Source organism: Vanacampus margaritifer, chromosome 7 (assembly GCF_051991255.1).
Source record: "Vanacampus margaritifer isolate UIUO_Vmar chromosome 7, RoL_Vmar_1.0, whole genome shotgun sequence".
Lineage (NCBI taxonomy): Eukaryota > Metazoa > Chordata > Actinopteri > Syngnathiformes > Syngnathidae > Vanacampus > Vanacampus margaritifer.
The window spans coordinates 15,517,322-15,537,937 of NC_135438.1; the positions used below are offsets into that span (position 1 = coordinate 15,517,322).

At 37.5% G+C, this 20,616-nt stretch overlaps 2 protein-coding genes and 1 non-coding gene across 6 annotated transcripts; all 3 read left to right on the forward strand.

The window, feature by feature from the left end:
* The first annotated feature begins 10 nt into the window (after positions 1-10).
* On the forward strand, positions 11-12,786 carry vps37a (VPS37A subunit of ESCRT-I). 4 transcript variants are annotated; one of them, XM_077570533.1, is made up of 13 exons: positions 85-269; positions 3,270-3,352; positions 4,797-4,871; positions 5,378-5,495; positions 5,642-5,745; positions 5,879-6,107; positions 6,852-6,922; positions 7,073-7,200; positions 7,297-7,355; positions 7,444-7,512; positions 7,824-7,967; positions 8,595-8,683; positions 10,973-12,786. In XM_077570533.1, exons 1-12 carry the CDS (start codon positions 240-242, stop codon positions 8,673-8,675), a joined length of 1,191 nt encoding a protein of 396 aa, XP_077426659.1. In that variant the 5' UTR covers positions 85-239; the 3' UTR covers positions 8,676-8,683; positions 10,973-12,786. The 4 variants fall into 4 exon arrangements, with proteins under 4 accessions (XP_077426662.1, XP_077426659.1, XP_077426660.1 ...); XM_077570534.1 differs by having other exon boundaries at positions 5,882-6,107; XM_077570536.1 differs by lacking the exon at positions 3,270-3,352 and having other exon boundaries at positions 11-269.
* Positions 1,327-1,542, forward strand: LOC144055847 (small nucleolar RNA U3). The gene has a single exon (XR_013294948.1). It is a non-coding gene; the product is annotated as a small nucleolar RNA U3 (small nucleolar RNA).
* Positions 12,787-13,133: 347 nt separating the features above from the next.
* nsmce1 (NSE1 component of SMC5/6 complex) lies at positions 13,134-17,249 on the forward strand. The gene is made up of 9 exons (XM_077571035.1): positions 13,134-13,199; positions 13,301-13,351; positions 13,435-13,554; positions 13,697-13,818; positions 15,009-15,086; positions 15,218-15,361; positions 16,261-16,377; positions 16,481-16,607; positions 17,160-17,249. Coding segments are annotated over exons 1-9 (795 nt in total). The 5' UTR covers positions 13,134-13,198; the 3' UTR covers positions 17,195-17,249.
* The last annotated feature ends 3,367 nt before the right edge of the window (positions 17,250-20,616 follow it).

Below are 20,616 nucleotides of genomic sequence, written 5' to 3' on the forward strand. Positions count from 1 at the left end.
CATATTTAATTGAAATATTAGATATAAATGTATTTGTTTGAGTTGGAAGTTTTCGTCTCCCAGTTAAATATATTAATTGAATAATGTACTTGGTGAAAATTTAACGCATCGGTTTGCTTTGCGCATGCGCAATGAATTTCGTCACGTAACAGCTTTTAACTCGAGGATGATGACATGAGCCCAAGAAGTTCGAACACAACTTTTTTTTTTACTTTCTTAGTTTGCATTGATGAGCTAGAATGTTCCATTCCTCCGTCTACAATGTACTGGTAAGTCAACATTGGTTGAAGTGCCAACGTAATATAAAGAAGAGTGAACAGAAACTAACGTTTTACTTAGTGTTCATTCGACGTCAGTTAATGTATTTGTACGACATTAAGAAAACGGTGCTGCGTTATTGTAATATTAAAGCAGCACATATCAACCCTCTTGTTATGGTGTGGGTCAAATGAACCTGTTTGGGAAAATCTAGAGGGAAAATTTTGATAAAATTATTCTGCAGTTCTCCCCTTTTTTTTCTTTTTCATTTTCTGTTGTTTTTTTAATGCATTGTGTTGTGTTTTTTTTATGGTGAAACATTAGAGGGTCACCTGTACCATGAACAATGTTAAGAAACAATCACAAGAATATGGAAGCAGACAGCTCATTGAATGAGTAAATGGTTATTAAAGTCGTTGTCAAAATGCTGCCCTCAAGTGTCACAGAAGCTGACTGCAAGTCAAAATCGAAGCCCGACCTAATGTGGGTAGTGTTCGGGATTTAACAAAGTATTGAGACCTATATTATGCCTCGTTTGTTTATCACATGATTGTATTAATCAGTTTCCCTAATTTGGAGTGTTAAACTGTTTAATAACATTTGTAAATATAGTACAGTATTTTACGTGACGATTGCGGAACAGTTATACTTTACTAGTTTACTGTCGGAACGTTATAACTGACACACAGTTGTTTCGATTTTATCATTATAAACGCTAAATTAAACCACTGGTACACTAAAGCTCATTGTAACCTTTTGATGTAGCTACGTATTTAACTTTATGTTAATACTGATTTAGCGTTGACTTAAAAAAAATACGTGATTTCGATTAAAAAGACGAATTATATCAAAACAGATAACGCAAAGCATTCTGGGATTGTGTACTGGGATATAACTGTATTAACTCTTTTTTGAGGCATCCCGATCAATTTTTATTGACTTGTACTCCTGTTTTTTTCTTACTAGACGTAATGTAGTGTGGTTTGGACAAAGGTAACTACAAACGCGACCTTGAGGTGAAAATAGTACTCTCGCGTATGACTTCCCGTCGTCGCCCAATAGCAAGTTAAGACTATACTTTCAGGGATCATTTCTATAGTTCTTAACTTGAGAAATGTGTTTCTAAAGTGTTTGGTCTCGCTAACCACGATGAAGAGAGGAGATATTTCTTCCTGAGCGTGAAGCTGGCAATGAATAATGATTTTTATCATACATTTCTTGCCATTGATGAACGTTCTTTGCTTCTTAATGGAGCATTGATGGAAGGAATATGTTCAGAGTGGTTATCGATATATGGTTAAAATAATGTCGCCTTAAAGCATGAATGCGTGTGTCGATATCATCGTCACTGACATAAGCCTGTGATTAGCAGATGAGGTTATAAGAAAGTTTTCCATCAAATTGGATAACAAAATGTTTCTGCTACATGTGCACACAAGCCCTCCTGGTGGTCGAAATTGAAACTGTAATTTGAACCACTTTGCCTTTTTTAGTGTTGGTTTAGGAATTACACATGCTTTAGTTGCCAATTTTTATTTAATTGTAATATTTGTTTTGTGTATTATTAATATGGGTATTGTTTATATATATATTTTTACGCTGAACGTACATTTGTGTGTTACACTCATGCAGTTAATCAGTTCATTAAAATTGTGTGGGTAATGTGATGTTATGAAAATAAGCAATACTGTAGAAAATATAGCAATTAATGATGCAACGTCATCGATGACGTCATTTGCCCGAAATGAATCACCCCCCGACACGCGCTTTAGAAAGTTCTTCCTGGACTACTCGACACACGCTCCCAAACCGCCCCGGCCATCACTAACAAAACCATCGCACCTCTAATGCATGTTGGTTCCTATTGATTATTAATCGAAATGTATAAATATTTATTTATCTAAATCCGTGTGCTTTTTAATATTTTGCATCGCCATCCACATTAGCCATTAGCTTGGATATACGGGCGCCAATGAAAGCGTATCCTGAACACTGAAGATTATTATGCATATCTGTCAAATAATGTAGTGGGAAATAATGAATTAAACGATAAATCTCAAACTAAAACAATTAAAAAGACGAATGCAATAAAAAATAAAATAAATAGGCTTCATTAACATTTAGTGCAAAAAAAAAAAAAAACACTTAAATGAAGAGCCAGAAACCCCAACATAAAAAATAAAATTATATACAAAACATAGTGAACGCGAAAAATAACAAATAAAAGATAAATGACAAGCCAGACTATTGTCAAGACTTAAATGCAATCAAATAAAAATAAATAGTTCTCGTTTACATTAAGCGCAAAACGCTTAGTGCAAAAACGATTAATGAAAGCGTTAGTGCAGTATCGCCCAACATCCGTCACATCAGGATACAAACGGATATAAGACGGAATACTTTCTCCTCCTAAGAAATAAACCAGAAAGCTATAGTCTAGCTTGTTTCCAACTTCCTCTATGATGGAGTGCAAGTAAATGTGATATTGAAAAAGCAATAGAAATCAAATTTTCAAACTAAATAAAAGTAATGAAAATGAGTGAGTTGATGATTTTCTTTATGCATGTTGTATTTTGAAAGAACAAACAGGAAGTTTCACCTTACCTGCTTTGCTGTGACGAACTACGTAAAGAAGTTGCTTGAGCGTCAATGTTGTTTTCCTTTAGCCCGAATTAGCTCACGTACCGGTTACATTAATTTCATTGCCAAACGGAAAACAAACTGATTACGAGAGACCCGAGCGAATACATTTAATCTGGCACAACACGCTGTTCCGTCAGATTTTTTTTTTTTACCGTATCTGTAAACACGTGTGCGGACAAAACCCGAGTTAGCAACGTTATTTATTAGCTAATGGGGTTAGCCGCACAAAGCTCCACTTAGCGTGTGCTGTTCTACTGTTTCGCTTCAGTTTACATCAGACGTTTACATCAGACGTTTTTATTTTATTGCCAAGTTAAGTGTTATCATCTGCTTTAGAGAGAATGAACTGGCTTTTCCCCATGTCAAAGGGTTCTGGACCTCACACTCCACTCAACAGTCTGCAACAACAAAGGCAGCGACAGATTGAGTCCCTAAAAGCTGCTCATCCTAGGTAACGTCAACGCGGTCATGTTGGTTGCGGTAAACTCCTATCATTTTGTTATACCAGTGGAATGTGTATTGTCATTTTAATCCCAATAACATTCAAATTGTGTAACTTCACAGCATACACGTCACTAAACTGTCATCATGTAGCGAGGAGTGGAACTCGCAGTGTTATATTCTGATTATTTAAAGACTCGTTCGAAGTGGACGTCAGGAAGGTTAGGTGCAAAGCACCTTTTGTTACGCGGGTGCTTGATGATGTGCCTTGGTGCTAATACTTCCTGGTAGCCCAGCGTGTTGGCTAATCTAGTTGTCAACTGTGACTATGGCCGTGGCTATCTTTAGAGTTAACAACACGAGTTGTCGCAGGCCGGTCACGTCTTGTGATATCGTTTCATGTCACGTGTGTCTTACAAAAGTGCATTTTGAGTGTTTTTCTAGTCCCCGTATTAATTCACCGTCATTGTTGACTACTAAGTGCATGTGATTTAATCGCTTTGTCAGCCAGCGCGTACACAGCAGCGTGATGTCACTGGTTTGGCAGCCATTGTGATTGTCACTTCTGGGAAATTGTTAACACTGTTTAGATCCTTCCGACAAGACTCAGAAGCCACTTTTTTGTTGGTTCTTTGACCAAGCTTGTAACAGAATTCAGTCATATATCAGATAATTTTTTCCCATTGAAATTAATTTAAATCCTTTTCATCCCTTCTAGCTTCTAAAAAAGCAAAAATCAAGCAGTGTTTGCTATGTTTTTTAATCAAGAAAAATAGCACTGTGCAGTGTTATGTTAAAATAGTGAAAGAGAATCTAAAACGGGGGTGTCCAAACTTTTTCGTTTGAGGGCTGCTTACAGAAAAATGGACGGATGCAAAGACCACTTTAAAATTCTTCAATTTTAATTCATTAAACAATAGAGTTATAGCATTTCAATTCAAATCAAATCAAGCAAGGAATTATATTGTTTGTTTTCTAGCAGCAGCTGAAGCCCATTGCCACATTCATAACCAAAACTAGAGCAAAGTGGAGTAAGATGACTATTTTTAAAACAGCTTCTAGAGTATCATTAAAACAGTATGTTCATAATTCAGACCTTGACACAGAGCAGAAAGTGGAAGGAAACTATTTTTGCTTCTAAAACCGAATTATCTTTATTCACCACTGAGTTTTGAAGAGAAACTCTATTATTTTAGTCTTGATTACTTCATTTGTATCTTGTAAGTGGCCTTGCGGGCTGTGTCAAATGTCATTAGTGTATGCCGAAAAAGGAATGGTGGCCCCCCCCCCCTTTTTTTTTACCAATTTTTGTGGTTGATTAACCGTGGTAGCTGTTTTCCCCATACCCCCCAGCCCTTACTTTCATCTTTGTTAGTTTGCAATTCCTGTCAGCATCATAACTGCAAAGACATATTGAAGGCTCCCGACTTGACTGGATTTCTGTCTCCAAACAGCATTGCAGAAATCCAGAAAGATGTGGAATACAGGATCCCGTTTACAGTCAACAACTCTACCATCACTGTTAACATGTGAGTTCATATTTGCAGACACAGTTAACAGGTTTTGAGTATCACATGTACTTTAGCATGTTTAGCTAAATTAAATAGGCCACAATGGTCAGTAAAGAGAGTTTTTGTCTAATGATGGCCTAAGCTGAGAGCTACAGGGGTCAATTGCTGACCATATTCAACCCTTCAAACAGTTTGGAATTTGGACGTTCCATATACAATACAGTACCTCTTGCTTTACCTTTTCGGACATGAAAGACTGAAAAAAAATGTCTGAACAAATGGAGCAACTTTAGAGAAAAGAGTCTTACTGTTGTGTAATTGTTTGGTAAGGCTTCATTAGTGTCAGCCACCAATGTAGTCACGCTAGAATGCTTCTGAGAGCTGTTACCCCCCCCCCCCCAAAAAAAAAACACTGTTAGATACAAGCTATTGTCATACTTTACCACAGTATTGATTTCTTATATAGAGAGAGGTCTATAAAGTTTAATCAAAGCTAAGGTTGTCAACCTCTTCTTTGCTTCCAGTCTTCTGCCGCCTCAGTTCCCTCAGGAGAAGCCAGTGGTTAGCATCTATCCTCCTGTTGGCCACCACCTTGTCGACAGCAATAATGGCACGTTGATTACAAGCCCCCTCATCACTAATGTAAGTATGGCTGGGACATTTACAAATTGTTAAACTATTGTTCAAGGATTTGGGCCGGAATTGTAATTTTAACGTGGCCCCTCAGGACTAGAGATAATTGATAGCATTAGTTAATCATGCTTTTCCTGCATTCCTTTTTGTTGTAGTTTGGGATGCATTCAGACCTGGGTAAGGTTATTCAAAGTCTGCTGGATGAGTTCTGGAAGAGTCCTCCCGCCCAGATGTCCACTGGCCCGTCTGGTTTTCCATAGTGAGTCTGTTCTAGTTCTAAAGAATTGCATTGACCAAGATACCAATTTTTAAAAATGGCTTGTACAAACAGCTAAACAGCTCAATTTTCTTTAGATGCAAATAATAACATAATGGTATTTGATCTAAACCAGCAGCAGTATGTACAAGCCATCGAGCATCTCTCCTTACCAGACTGCGGGTTACCACTATGGCCCTCGACATGGTGGACAAAGTCAGACGCCACCTCTAGCGCCGGCTCCATCTGGAGTAGGATCAGCGATTCATCCTGCAGTTGACGCTGTCCATGGGTCCCCTCGGGGTCCAGCCCCTTATGGTCTCATTACCGACCTGCCATTGCCTGTACCTGTTGGAGACTTACAGGTACATTGATGGGAAAAAAAAGTAAAGATGTTAACTTAGTTCTTAATGTTTCAAAGCACTAGTTACGATTTAGAATAGTTTAGTTCAGTTTCACCAGGAATAGATATTGACTAAAATACCCTTAATTTCCGAACTATTGCCTGAATAAAAGCCCACTTGAATATAGGCCGCAGGTGTCCATCGTGTTACATGGGATATTTACACAGAAAGATGTTGCACAAAGATTTTTTACTTTTAATTAACATTACCGTGTATATTAACTCCACCAAAATCACCCTTCAATAGCATTTTTTTTCTCTGTACTCTGTACTATAAATAAAAATAGACAGTGACTCAAGTTATAGTTGCACAATTAAATAGAAATTTGATCTTGGTCTCACATCAGGCTGTACCTCGTTTGCCATATCTCGGAGCTGTTGCTGATTCCTGATACCCTAAACCTTACTTAACCCTCTGAGAATTGGGCACCCTTCGTTCTCATGAATGGGCACATCAGAGAGCTACATATTTGCAGCGCGAAGCTCATTGACTCGTAAAAATCTATAAATTTGCTGCATCATTCTTTCAGTTGCAGGTTTCAGCGCGTGTGGAAAAAGTAAAGGCTTGTAGTCTGGAAATTACAGTTTAGAATCTAGCAGCAGAAATGGATCGTTGATAATACATAGTTTTGAATGACCCTGTTAATAGGCTGACTTGCACTTAAATGTTTTCTTTTCTGTCCATTATTACCATTTGTCTTTTCAGGCTGGCCTGAATGGGCACATGTATAAAATGCCTGAGATTCCCGAGTCTTTTCCTGAACTCTCTGACTTGAAGTAATGTATTCTCTCAAGTGTTAAGCCATTATTCAAGCATGTTTGTGTGAGCGAAATTGAAGAACATATTCTGTCTACTTCTTTTTCTTCATTGTCTTCTTCTATTCATCTATCAATCCATCCTGCACATTTTGCTGCGCCTTGCCCCAGTCTGACTCAACTCTCCGACATGTCAGAAAATGAGGATGTTTTACTGAGATTCTTCATCACGCTGCCACAGCTCAAGCAAGTCACAAATGATAAAGAGGAGCTTGTCAATAACATTGTGGATATAGCAAGTACGTTCCTTTCCCAACCCTGGACTGTATATGCTCAGCCAAGTCTGGAAGGAGAAGCTTAAATCATTTGGGAACAACACTTGTCTCTTTTTGCAGAAAGAAACCTTCAAATGGAGCCACAACTGGAAGGGAAAAGACAAGAAATTATTTACAAGGTTTGATATTGTTATTCCAAAAATATTTACTTCAAATGTACCAATTGTTTCAGTTTTCCAATGACTCTCATTCCTTCTGTGTGTTCAGTTTGAACAGTTGACACAACTGAAGTTTGCCTTTGAGACAAAGATGCAGAAACAACATGATCTCAGTGAGGTAAACCTCATCGTGGCATAATGAATTTCCCTATATGGAGACATCCTATGGGGTGTTTAGTTTGGATTAGGCACAGCCAGTTTGATGCAAGAGAATGTTACCTCACTATTTTGCGGGTTTTCTGGCTATTTTTCCAAGTCGGACCAGTTTTTTTTTTTAAAAAGGGAGGGGGAACATTTATTTCATGGAATGTATCACCCGCGAAAAAGTGAAGGGAACACTGTAGTTCCACATTCACATGTACGGTAGTAATTGTTTTCAGTGCATGTACAATGGAAGGAAAGCAATTGCATTTCTCTCCCGTACTGTAGAGCTGTAGTCTGCGGACTCTCCAGGCTCGGTTAAAGGTTGCAGCACATCAAGCAGAGGAGGAGTCAGAAGAGACCGCTGAAAACTTTTTAGAAGGACGCACTGACATAGATGAGTTCCTGACCAGCTTCATGGAAAAGAGAACGGTGAGTTAGTGACTAGCAATAAAATTCACTATGGGCCATATTCTCCCATGTGCGTACGAGGGAAAAGCTGCACACTTTTGTGGCTGCATGGATTCTCCTATCCACTTAATTTTTGTTCACCCTAATGCCATATACCGTGACCAATTCTCACCAAAATTCATATGCACAGCCCTTCTCATGTCCACTTCAACCTGTACAAATATTTATTGGCACAAAATTTTTGAATTTTTGGCGGTGCTAATGGCTTTTCAATAAAATGAAACACCATCGTTTACAGCCATCCTGAGAATTCAGTGTATCGTGTCTCATCTGTGTTTATGTACGTATTCGCCGGTTAAGCATGGTGGGTCTTGACAGAAGAATGCATGCAGATGAAAAGTGCACAAGCCCGGGACTTGAGGGTGAACGGGAGAATATAGGCCCTCTAAGAAGTATATTGAGTGTCTTTATGGCGGCCGTGGCTCAGGGTGTAGAGACGGTCGTTCAGTAACCAGAAGGTCGGCTGTTTGATCCCCGCTCTCTCAAGTCATGTGCCTTCACATTGAAGCGTCTTTGAGTATCTGATTAGATAAAAAAGGGGCTATATAAATCCGATGCATTATTATTGTTATTTATGTTACTGTACAGCTTTGCCACAGCAGAAGGGCCAAAGAGGAGAAGTTGCAACAGTCTATCCCCACACATGAACAGTTTCCTACCACCCACTAGAACACAAGGTACGCCAATAGTGATCTCATTCTAATATAATGAAAGCTAGTTTTATGTTAAGTGTAAATTATAAATATTCACTGTCTTCCACAAGCATTTTTTGTGGTAAAAATTTGACGTATTTTGTTTTGGCCAATACTTTAGGCTACATTCACACTGCAGGCGAATGCAACCCAGATCGGTTTTTTTTTAACCCAAATGCAACCTTTATCTGACCTTTTTATGTCAGTCTGAACAGCTCAATTCCGATTTTTTTTTTTCATATCCGACCCGGGTCACTTTCATATATGGTCATCGATCGGATACGAATCCGAATTTTTGCAATGCGACTGCAGTCCATACGGCCAATATCCGACCTCGACGTAATCAAAAGTCATTAAGCTTGATATATGCTTGACGCAACGGCGAGGTCCGCACGGCTCGGGAGACGTACGTGTATAGGCAAAGTTGTTTCGAGTAACAGTTGTGACTTTTTATTTGACTTTATTTGACCACTATCCCACTTGAAACATGAAGTATAAAGATGACATGGAAGTGATTTTAGTCATTTAGTTTAGTTATTAGTAATTTAGCCACGCAGATGGCTCATTTATTACGCGCGGCAATGACGTGACGTCATCGTTAGGGAGAAGGGAAAAAGAGGTCTCTGTGAGATGAGGCGCCCAAACAGGCTCGCCTCCTTTTCACAAAATATTATTTCTATCTCCTCCTGCATCACTCTGTAGATATGAGATGGTAAAAATGAGCCCCGACCTCGGACTTATAAAAGTCTGTGGCCCCGACACGCTGAACCATACGAATTTACTTGCACTCACAGCGTTGTGACGTTGTATCTTCTTCTGCGCATGCGCGTCACTTTGGGGATGCATTATGTCCACATAGCAGACAGACAGAGGTCGCAATTATTAGGTAATGTGAACGCTTACTCAAAAAAAATCTGATTTCACCCCCAAAAATCAAAATTGAGCATTAAGACCTGCAGTGTGAGCGTAGCCTTAGATCCCAATGGATCTCGTTATTAATATCCTTGCTTTGATGTCAATGAAGCTGAATATTTTTATGTCAGTCGTGTCTAGTAGAAAAAGGTAAGGCTGTATGGAAAACTAAACTAAAAGCCTGTTGTACACTGTTTTAATTTAAAGTATCAGCTGTATTATTTGATTTGCATAATAAATGTAGCTTCTCTAATGGACTATATAACTTGAAACTATCCAGAAACTAATAATTTAGGAAAATATTAATTTGAAATATCTTTTTTTTTACCTCAACTTTATATTGTGATATATACCGTTACCGTGAAGGGATGCAATCGATTATAAATGTAAAGTGCATTATAAATCTATTATTATTAGAATTTTGGCAATATCGCCCAGCCATACATTCAATATTTAAGATTGTTGTCCCGACTCGTTTTAGGACCAAATTGTCGGGGCACATCCACTCTTAACACACCTCAGACACGGGGATAATCTAATAGGACAATCTTATAGATAAGATAGTCAGACGTTTGATGTCTTCAGAAAGGAGCAAAGTCGGGGCAAAAACATCCCAATTGTCTGTGTTTGTCTGGCCTTCGTGTCACCGTACTCACGGAGCTCAAAAGAGGCATGTCCTATCTACTTATTCATGTCTGTGGGCTTGAGGGTTAACAACCAAATTGTTAACCAAAAAAAGGTCTGGCATGAGAAATTCCTATAAATTTACTATACAGATAGTAATTAATTTTTTTTGCATAGATACCAGCAAATTGGGGGAGCTGCTCTGTCCTATGGAGGGCCCAAATCGCTAAAATTAAAAATAAATAAATGACTTAATAAATAAATTAATAAATAAATAAAAAAGTGAAAATAAAAACGGATGTAAAAAATATAATTAAAAAAAGAAATATAAAAAAGAAATATAAATGGAAATAAAAAACAACAAAATGTATATACAGTATAAGTAAAAATAAAAATGGTTTATTTATTTTTTGTATTTAATTTTTTAATTATATTTTTTTTATTTATTTTTATTTTCCTTTTCATTCATTTATCTATTTTGTCATTTATTTTTTATGTTGGCATTATGGTCCTCCATACTGTCCACCTATAGATGTAAATACCATCAAATAATAGCTGGAATTCTGATTTGTTTTGATCTTTTGATCTGAAACCCAAATGTCTTCAGTGTACAACAAAAAGTAAATAATTGACCTTGCTGGTCCAATAGTTTTGAATGGGATTGTATCTTTTATCTTTACAGACATTTATATCAGTGACAGCTGACATGTTCCTTTTCTTGCAATGATTTCTTCTCAGGTTTGACGTTCTCTCAGCGAACTGCTGCCAACCAAAACAACGAAGACATTATATGATGAGCATTCTTCGGCATTTTGGAGAACAAAATCAAATTTGCCCAGAAGCCCCTTTTTTTTCTGAGCTCTAAAACTAAAGTCTTGTCATGTGAAAGGAAGACACTGAATTAAGGGTCATTACAGAAGTGCAGAAGTGGTACATGCTTTGAGGCCTCAACAAATTACTGAAGTTTAATCATGTATTAAGTTCTTATGTTTGCACATGCTGTACAGTTTAATTCTTCAGAAAACTTGATCAATATCACGATGAAGGGTTTTTGACCAGTGGTGAGTGGGTAAACACTTTTGGAAGAAGGTACAAATAGCATTTGGCAGTATTATGTTCCCTTACACTTGGTTTCAATTAAGCAAGAAATGGCACGATCGTTGCTAAAAAAAATACAGAGCTCAATGACCACGATCATTCTTTTCTGAGGAAAAAGGCTCCTTCTGTAATGACAGTATGATAGTGTCCCATTTAACCTACTGCTCACTTTCATTTGACACTTGTCTTGTAGACAGTTGCACATTCATTTCGTAAACCCTCTGAAATTTGATTCAATTAGGGATTTAACACAGACAAACAAGGTCAAGCGCATGCGGTCCTAATTTCAGGAATTGAAATTGCATCCACGTAAACCATGCCCTGCGATTGGCTGGCAACCAGTCCAGGTTGGACCGAACCTCTCACCCAGTCAGCTTGGACAGTCTCCAGTTTACCAGCAACGCTAATGAAGATAAGCAAATGGATGGATGGAAAGGCAAACCAAACAAATGTTTCCTTGGTATGAATAATGAGTTAAAACACTAAAGCTCTGATGACACAAATGATATATTTACTGTATGTGGCTAATTTATTTCTAGTCAATACAAACATATTTTGAGTTGGTGTTGCTGTAGTGAATGCTTTTGCAAAGGGTTGTATTCATTGATGCAGAGGATTGCGTGTTCCACTGTCCCCTCACAACTAGGGTGACCAGACGTCCGGTTTTCAGCCTTGTGTCTGGAGTCCCGGTGGATTTCACCAGCCCCACTGTTTTGGCACACTTTTACGCAGGTCCGCTCCTGTCGTCTTTTCTTCTTCTTTTTTTGTGTGTGCAATGATTTAAGCGCTGTTGAACTGTCAACCAAGATAGCTTTTAGCATTAGCTAAAACAACACAACCACCGGTCATCAGATTGACTAGCGATTACACTTGTTCCTGGTGAGAATTTATTGTATATTTGATTTTAAGCAAAATTGCAGTGTCCTGGCTTTTTATTTTGAAAATCTGGTCACCCTATTCACAGCCCAAATGCAAATTGGGGTTATTGGTAACTCTAAAGTGCCCCCTCTGTGTGAGTCATGTTTAAGGGAAATACGTGTGAATAACTGGTGTCAGTATGAGAGTCATACCATACCATACCATTCAGTCATTTCCTCATGTATCAATGTTATTTTTGAACATTATTTAGACATTTTGTTTGCTCTGAAAGAGTACTGTAAACCATATGAACAGGTTAATCAGAATTTTGCCTTTAGATTTTTCACTTTGGTGAATGGATATCACGGACTTTCATTTTGCAATGTTGGCTTGAATTCAGCCCTGGACATTTGGATGTAACTGAGCTGAGGATATGTGGGATAATGTTAAGGATGATTTGTTGAAATGCTGCAGTAAAAGTCAATGTTATTGAAAACTGTATTTAAATAATAGACTCTATTGCAATCAAATACTTGGACACCTTGTACTATATGTTCTTATTTAATTTGTTAGGCTATTAAAGCATTTACAATTACCATTGTTTTGATGTATTGGATGAAATACACTCACTGAAAGTGTCAACAACATAGAAGAAGAGGGTATATTGATCAGACAGCAGGGAAATTAACCTGTTAGATTGCATATAAGCACCACTTCCAATGCATTTGGGACGTTGTGTACAACAAATAAGACATTCACGAATCAATAGCGGAAACTACACTTTTTACCATTTTAACCTACTACAGTGATAAGTTAGAACGTGATATGTATTGATTTTCTGATTTGAAGTCAGCAATACAGTACACTTTTACACCTCGTCTCTATTTTCCACGATGTCTCCTCCGGAGCAGCAGGTGTCGCCATTAAATAATTTATAGCTAGTAGCTACTCCAGGGTCGGCGTAAAAGATGAAGGTGAAAGAGCGCGGAAGTCGAGGAGCTGATTAAAAGTTGGTAATGTGTTTTTTTCCCCCCTTCATAAATACTGATAGAATAATTTGAAAAAGACGTCCTATAGCAACGGCATAACATTTTAATGGAACGTACATAGTGTCATGGTTAACTGGGGCTGGCGTTATCACACGAAAGAAGTTCCATCCTGGTAAGCACGTTATGTTACACCGTTCATTTGTAACTAGCAAACATTACAACTGGCCTTAACAGTATTTCTCTTCGAATTTTAAGAACTGTGCCACCAGATGGACGACAGCCACAGAAGATTCCTGCAGGCGCTTATGCGCAGTGGCATTGTTGATGAACCAAGTGCAAAGCAACTTCATCGCCATTGCTGTACAACACATAATAGTGAGTTACTGCATAAACGAACATTGCTAATGCTAACACATGATGGCACGTACGGCCTTTCTATACATTACTCTTAATGCACTTACATAATCATGAAAGGTAGACAAACAATGTGGATATTTATATTTTGTTTCGTTTTCAGCATCTTATTCCCCAAACCGTCTTGATGACTTTATTGATACGATCAACTCTATTCTGGAGCCCATGTTCATGCAAATTAGAAAAGGGATGTGTGAAGACAGCGGTTTGCAGCACTATGCTTTGGTAAGTGATGTCGCATCATCATCCGTATGTGGTCTGTCATCTTTCCTAAACATGTTTAAGAGTATTGTAATTGTTAATAGCCTTTCAGATCACAAACTGCAGTGGAACCTGTGTAGGTTGAGCACAATAAATTTGACCAAATGTATTATATTGAGTGCGAACATGCAGTCAGGGGAGGCAGGGCCTCAGCTGCATCATGAAGAGTAACAAACAATGATCAAAAATGATACTTTTCAATTTAGGTTCTCTAATCTGATTTAATATTGATTTTCTTTTTGAATAAAAAAAAAATCCATGATGAAATTTGCTTAAAGTGGCAGTGTGCATTATTTAGCGCCATCTATTGGTGAACTAATAATTTCTTAAATTAAAAGAAAACTATTAATTCCAAAAATAACCCCCAAAATAAATTCTATCACATAAACATACATTCTTTTATATAATCATAGGTCTAGTAATCGCTAGCTATATTACATAGGTTGCACCACTGTCATGTTTCACCGCCATCTTTCTGCTACCGATACCCGAAGGAGAAGAACTTCGCTAACATAGTTAGCATATGCCTCTTGTGCGTGAAAACAGTATTAGGATACTTGTCTCTCTCTGCTTTGCTCTTGCTAGCTTTTGCTAGATTCTTCTGCTAGCTGCTTTTGTTAGCCGCTCCAGCTAGCTTGTGTTAGCCACTCTTGTTAGCTTCTCCATTGAGTTCTTGTTCGCCGCTCCCGCTCACCGGGTAGTCTCTCTGAGGACCGAGTTTGGACACCACTGTCTACTCTTAAGCCTTATTTCCACCACTGGTATTTACTCTACTCTACTCTGCAATTAGCCCCGTCTCCACCAACAAATCCACCTGGCTCTACTGTATTCTACTCTATTTGTTTTTTTCTGGTGCTTCCTCCTTTGCGGTTCTAAAAAAAAAGTAGCCCAGTTTCAAGACTTCTGTAAATTTATTTGTACCTCAACAGCTATGAACCCCACCACTTATCACCGATCATTAGCTTTAAAAAAAAAAAAAAAAAAAAAACTTGGGGCCTCAAGGGCTATGGAATATAAAGGCTCCACTTTATACGGCAAGTTAAGAGTTCACAATTCAGCAGTAATTCATGTATGTTGGTGTGAAAATGTTGTTACAGTTAATGACATAATCTTGCAGGATTGTTATTAATTACTGTGATGTGACTGCTGTCCAGGTCAACATGATTGAAACGGATGTCACCAGAATGACGTCTGACTACGCCGATCATGAACTGGAGATCTTCCGGAAAATAGTGCGTTCAGTTATGTAGACTAGCATCTTTGGACACTTCCCTACAATATGTTTTATGAATTCTAACCAAAGCAACACAGATGAACAAAAACCCACTCTGAACGTTTTGTGTGTTCACTATTCATGTTTAAGATGGACCTGGTCGTGGACTCGGACACCGGCAGGGCCTACTCCACTGAAATTCTCAATTGCGCCATCACCCTGACCAGAAAAACAAAGAAGAAAGACACAGAACTGCTGCTCAATCGACTTGTGCGAGACAATTGGCTCACAGAGGTAAATATATATATTTTTAATAACAGAATAAGGTATTGTATTAGCGGTTTTACTCCCCCTTTCCTTAAAGATTAAAGACAATTTCAGTTGAGTTTTTCAGGTTGTAGATCACATTAATGGTGGGGGAAAAAGTTTTATTTATCTTGATCTATTTTGTTTATATACACAATAAATTGGCATTCGAAAGGGGTGTGTTGACATTTTACATCCAGTACAAAGATTCAAACCCCAAACAAAGTGTGAGGCAGACATGCTAACAACTTGTTCATAGTGCTGCCTTACACTTTACTACATCATCATCAAATTATTTTCTTAAAGTGGAAGTCAACCTTAAACATTTCTTGACAATAATATGTTATATGCGATCTCACTAGTCTAAATATAACATTCTGATTAGTATTACATTTGTGGAAAATGTGTTATGAAGCAAAATTCAGCCGTTTTTATCCATCTCAGGGGTCGGCCATTTTGCCACTTGCTGTCGACTGAAGATGACGTCAATATTGCTCAGGTCTCAGCTTCAGAACACAGGTGAGCTGTGATTGGTCGTCGCCTGAGCCCTGAGCAACAGTGATGTCATGAGATGGATCAAATGGCTGGATTATGCTGCTTAACTCATTCCACTAGCATGATATCAACCAGAATACCATATTATTTATTTATTGTTGGGATGACTTGCCCTTTAAAATAAAAAAATAAATAATTAAGACCTCAGTCGCTCATAACTTTTTATTGCGTCAGAGATTGCCAGAATAAAAATCTGTAGGGTATTATATTGATCACTTAACATTTCTTGAGCAAAAGGCTTTTTGATTCATATTTGTAATACGTTTGCGTTCATCATGTAAATAATGTCAACTAAAAATAGAAATACACTTTTTTGTCATTATTCTGTGCAGAAAGAGGGTGAATACTGCTTATCCACCAGATGTATCATCGAGATGGATCAATACATTCGCACTATGTATCAGGACCAGGTTAAAATGTGCCGCATCTGTCGCAACATTGCCTTCCAGGTCCACGCCGCCCAAAAACATCTTCTAGAAAAGTCTTTGAAGCAATCTTGATGTTTTTGTGTCAAACCGATAAGTAAACAAGTCCTTTAATTTGATTTTTCAGAGCCAAATCTGTGAGAATCCGACATGTGGCATAAAAATACACAACCCATGCGTGGCGAGATTTTTCCGGGGAGCGACTGAGCCTCGGTGCCCTGCTTGTAATGACTTTTGGCCTCATGAGATCCCGAGTATGTGCCCATTTTTTGCACACAAGACTACACATTAAACGCATGTTTGTCTTTTGTGGAAAACAGTGGTGTCTTGACTTAAGAGTTCATTTGTCCCGTGACCACGTTCAAAAGCCAAAGCACTCTAGTGAGGATAAACGTTAAAAGTGTTTTAATTCATTAAAACAATAAATTAAAAAATACATCAATAACATAGAAAACAAGGTTCTAGAAAATGACTGAAAAAAAGACTTAGAAAAAATGCTTTTGATGTTTAAATACTTTATTTAGCATTACGCAGCTAATGAACGGACCATGAGGTCACGTTGACTAACTGCATAGCATGGATTGAAAGTTTTTTTTTTTGATGCCGTTCCTCAGTCACACTATGAACTGAACTCACTGATTTCTTCTCACGATTGCAACACACTTTTTACTACCTAACATGGCATATACAGTAACCCCGCTTGGTTTTAATCGTCTAGAAAATCTTATGTCTGGCCAATCAATAGTCAACGCACCACTGTATTTTTGTTTATATTTTTTTCAACTCCAATGTTCTGTCAATTCCAGAAATCGAGGGACGTCAGTCTGAATCCAGCAAATGAAGACCGACCAATGGTTTATAAAAAAATAAATTAAAAAAAAAAGTATATTTTTGAATACATATTATATTTGCTATGAAATTATGACCAATATTTTCCTGTTGATTTTAATGTCATCATCAAATGTGTTTTGTAAATATCTAACCAGTCTTTACATTTTGTCTTAAAATTGTTTGGAAGACAATAAAGGTTTTAAAAACAACTTGCTTTCCTCTCTTCTAAGCATTCAAACCTCCAAAACAATGATTGCTCAAGCTTAAAAACGTTCCAGATGTAATTAAAAATGTTCAATAATCAATATAGATGGTTTTTTTCCACAGGTATTTCAAATGATCAGCTAATCATCAAGCTCTGCGTGAAGCCTGATAACGATCCTCAGCTGTGTTGGTTGGGTGACATGAAAAACAGGCTGGATAGGGATACTCGAGGACCGTGTTGACAACCAGCGTTTTCGACAATATGTTCTATTTGCCACTTGTCTAAACAGTATTCGGATTAAATGTGTATTTGTGGAATATTAATTAAACAACAAAATCTAGCAGTTTTATGCATCTTAGGGAGTGCCTATTTTGCCCCTAGCTGTCGACTGAAAATGACATTAAGGGCTCATCTTGCGACCGTCACGTCACATGACCAAACCCAAAAAGCAGGTGAGCCTTCACATTCACAAACTCACGGTGATGCCATTTTCAGTCGACAGCAAGGGGCAAAATAGCAGTCACCTAGATAGATGGATAAAAAGTTTTTTAAGTGTACTTTTTTTTTTGTTCTGAGAAAGCTCTATTGTTCATTCGGTAATCTTATCAATTCAACACGGCATTATCATTGCTCTCTCTCTTTTTTTGTGTGTGTACTTTTTTTTTTAACTTCTTCACAAGTAGGAACCGTATTTCTACTTGCGTCACCTCTTCAAATGAGCTGTGACTGAATATTTGTCTTCCAGGTCCAGTTTAGTAGCAACACTGTAGTGTGGTCATTTACCCGCGAGGTGGCGCTCTTGATAAAACAATTGACTTTGAAACGCGTGAGAGTTGGACGCCATTCATGCCATACCTCCCTGTAAGGTGAGTTCTACAAGACAGACACACACTCGAGAAAAAATATTTATTGCTCTGCATTTGCATTCGAACGCTCATCAAAGACTCTCATATCTGAAACTAACTGAATATGAATGCAAAAACCTGCCGTTACTATGTATTCCAGACAAGTCAAATATTTTTTCCCCCTTCATTTTCATTTATAGCGTTGGGTTTTATGACATCAAATCTAAATACATTTTGGCGTGATGTATTTCAAGTTGACAAGGAATAAGTGGTTCTGAAAATGGAGGGAGGGATGGATGGAAGTTTTATTACTTATATGCAGGACTAAATGACAACCATGGACAATTGAATTTTAACATTCTCATTTAATGACTGTTCTGTAATTAAAAAAAAAAGCACTGTATTTGATTTTACGTCACTCCATTTTGCATGAAAAGTGTATTAGTATAGTGTATTTATTTTTTTTAATCACAAATATTTTTTTTCACAATGTTGAAAATATTCCAAAAAGTATTTTCTAAATTGATTAGTGTGACAATAACAGTAGCGTTCACCAAGATGTTCAGCAAAACCTCAACCGCAAGTGTGTAATTATAGCACAATGCCAAATAAAATTCATATCCCCCTTGTGTCAACAAAAATGACAATTAACTCATTCACTGCCATTGACGGCTATAAACGTCAAAAATTCATTTGAACTATTTCCAGTAGTTTAACATTTACCCCACTTTTGTTAACAAGAGTATAAAAACCTATTAAAAAAACAACTTTTGTTGTACATTTAGAACAGATATAAAATTTCTGATTAATCCTGAGTTAACTAGTGAAGTCATGCGATTAATTACGATTACAAATTTGAACCGCCTGAAGCCCTAAATTTTAAATAATATTTTTTTCTTTTTTTAGTTCATTTACTGCCATTGACAGCTAGAAAGGTCAAAAATTAATTTGAACTATTTCTATTAGTTTAAGATGTTTTTCCACTTTTGTTAACAAGAGTATGAAAACCTATAATTTTTTTTATTGTTTGTTAATTAGAACAGATATAAAATTTGTGATATATTCATGTGTTAACTCGTGAAGTCATGCGAAAATTTAGTCGCTAGATGCCCCGAATTTTTAATAATCTTAAAAAAAAAAAAAGAATTTATGGCAGTGAATGAGTTAACTTATTATTATTATTATTATTTTCTTTTAATGTTTTTGTGTCCTTTGGCTGCTGCTCCTGCTTATTCTCTTCTAATCTAAATAGAGTAGGCCCAACTGCCCCCCCCCCCCAAAAAAAAAGAATTAGGCAAACTGTTTTCGATCTAAAGTAAAACACAGTATTGTTGCAAAGACTCTAAAATAACTTTATAAAATAATCAGTCTGACTAACTGCAAATTAATTTGATCAATATATATGCATATAATGCCTTTGATGTAACACAACAGCAGTCAGTTGGTTTCACAATTTAGGTGGAAAATAAAACCAACAAACGTATCACCAAATTTGAACCAATTTTGTAAACTATACAAAAAAGCAGACTTATCACGAATATGCAAATGATTATTGAATACTCAATGATACGAATGAATTGCAGGCTAATTGATTGTTATTCCAGTGCTTATACCCCCCATTCTGTCACTCTCTCACAATTTGACGATAACGCCTCTGTCTCTGTGTAAGCCAAGGCAACTAATCAACACTCCCCTGCCAAGAAAAGGTCAAAATAATAAATGTAGCCTCAGTTGATGGTTTGGGAGAGGGGGAGGAGGCGGCATGCAGCGGGGCTTGAGATTTTTGGACGAGTGCTTTCCTAAAGGCCGAATGAATTCTTACAGTCATGCATGGCCAAAGAGGGAACCAGCATGGGTCCTTTGTCCCCATGAAAACGTTGAGCTAAATCTACAGCTTTTGTCCACTCCCTCTCAAAGCTCCCTTAAGCAAACTTGTGTCACACACACGTACTTAAAGCTCTTTTCTCTCTTTTGCAAGACGTTACATCTTCATATGCTTCAGCTCCCCGTTACAATCGTCCAGTGAGCTCATCCAGATCATCGCGCCTAAAAGAAAAACCTTCAGTGTGCTTTCTGTGGTGGTACGTCACTGATACTAAAATGTTTGAAGACTCCGTAGGTCACTGAGGTCAAATCATATCTGTTCCTAGGTCAAAGGCAAGTATGAAGGGTGCTCCTGGATTACTAGCCTTTGACCTTCTGCCCAACTTTAAAGGCGTTTTCTTCTAAATGACCGCTTAACATTACACATGATTTCCAGAACCCCAGTGGAAAAGATGAAAGAATTTTGTAAGTCATAGTTAAGAAAAAAGGAAAATGCTCAAAACAAAATAAAAGTATCAAAAAGTGCAATTTGCGGTACTATAGGTTCGCAATAGACTC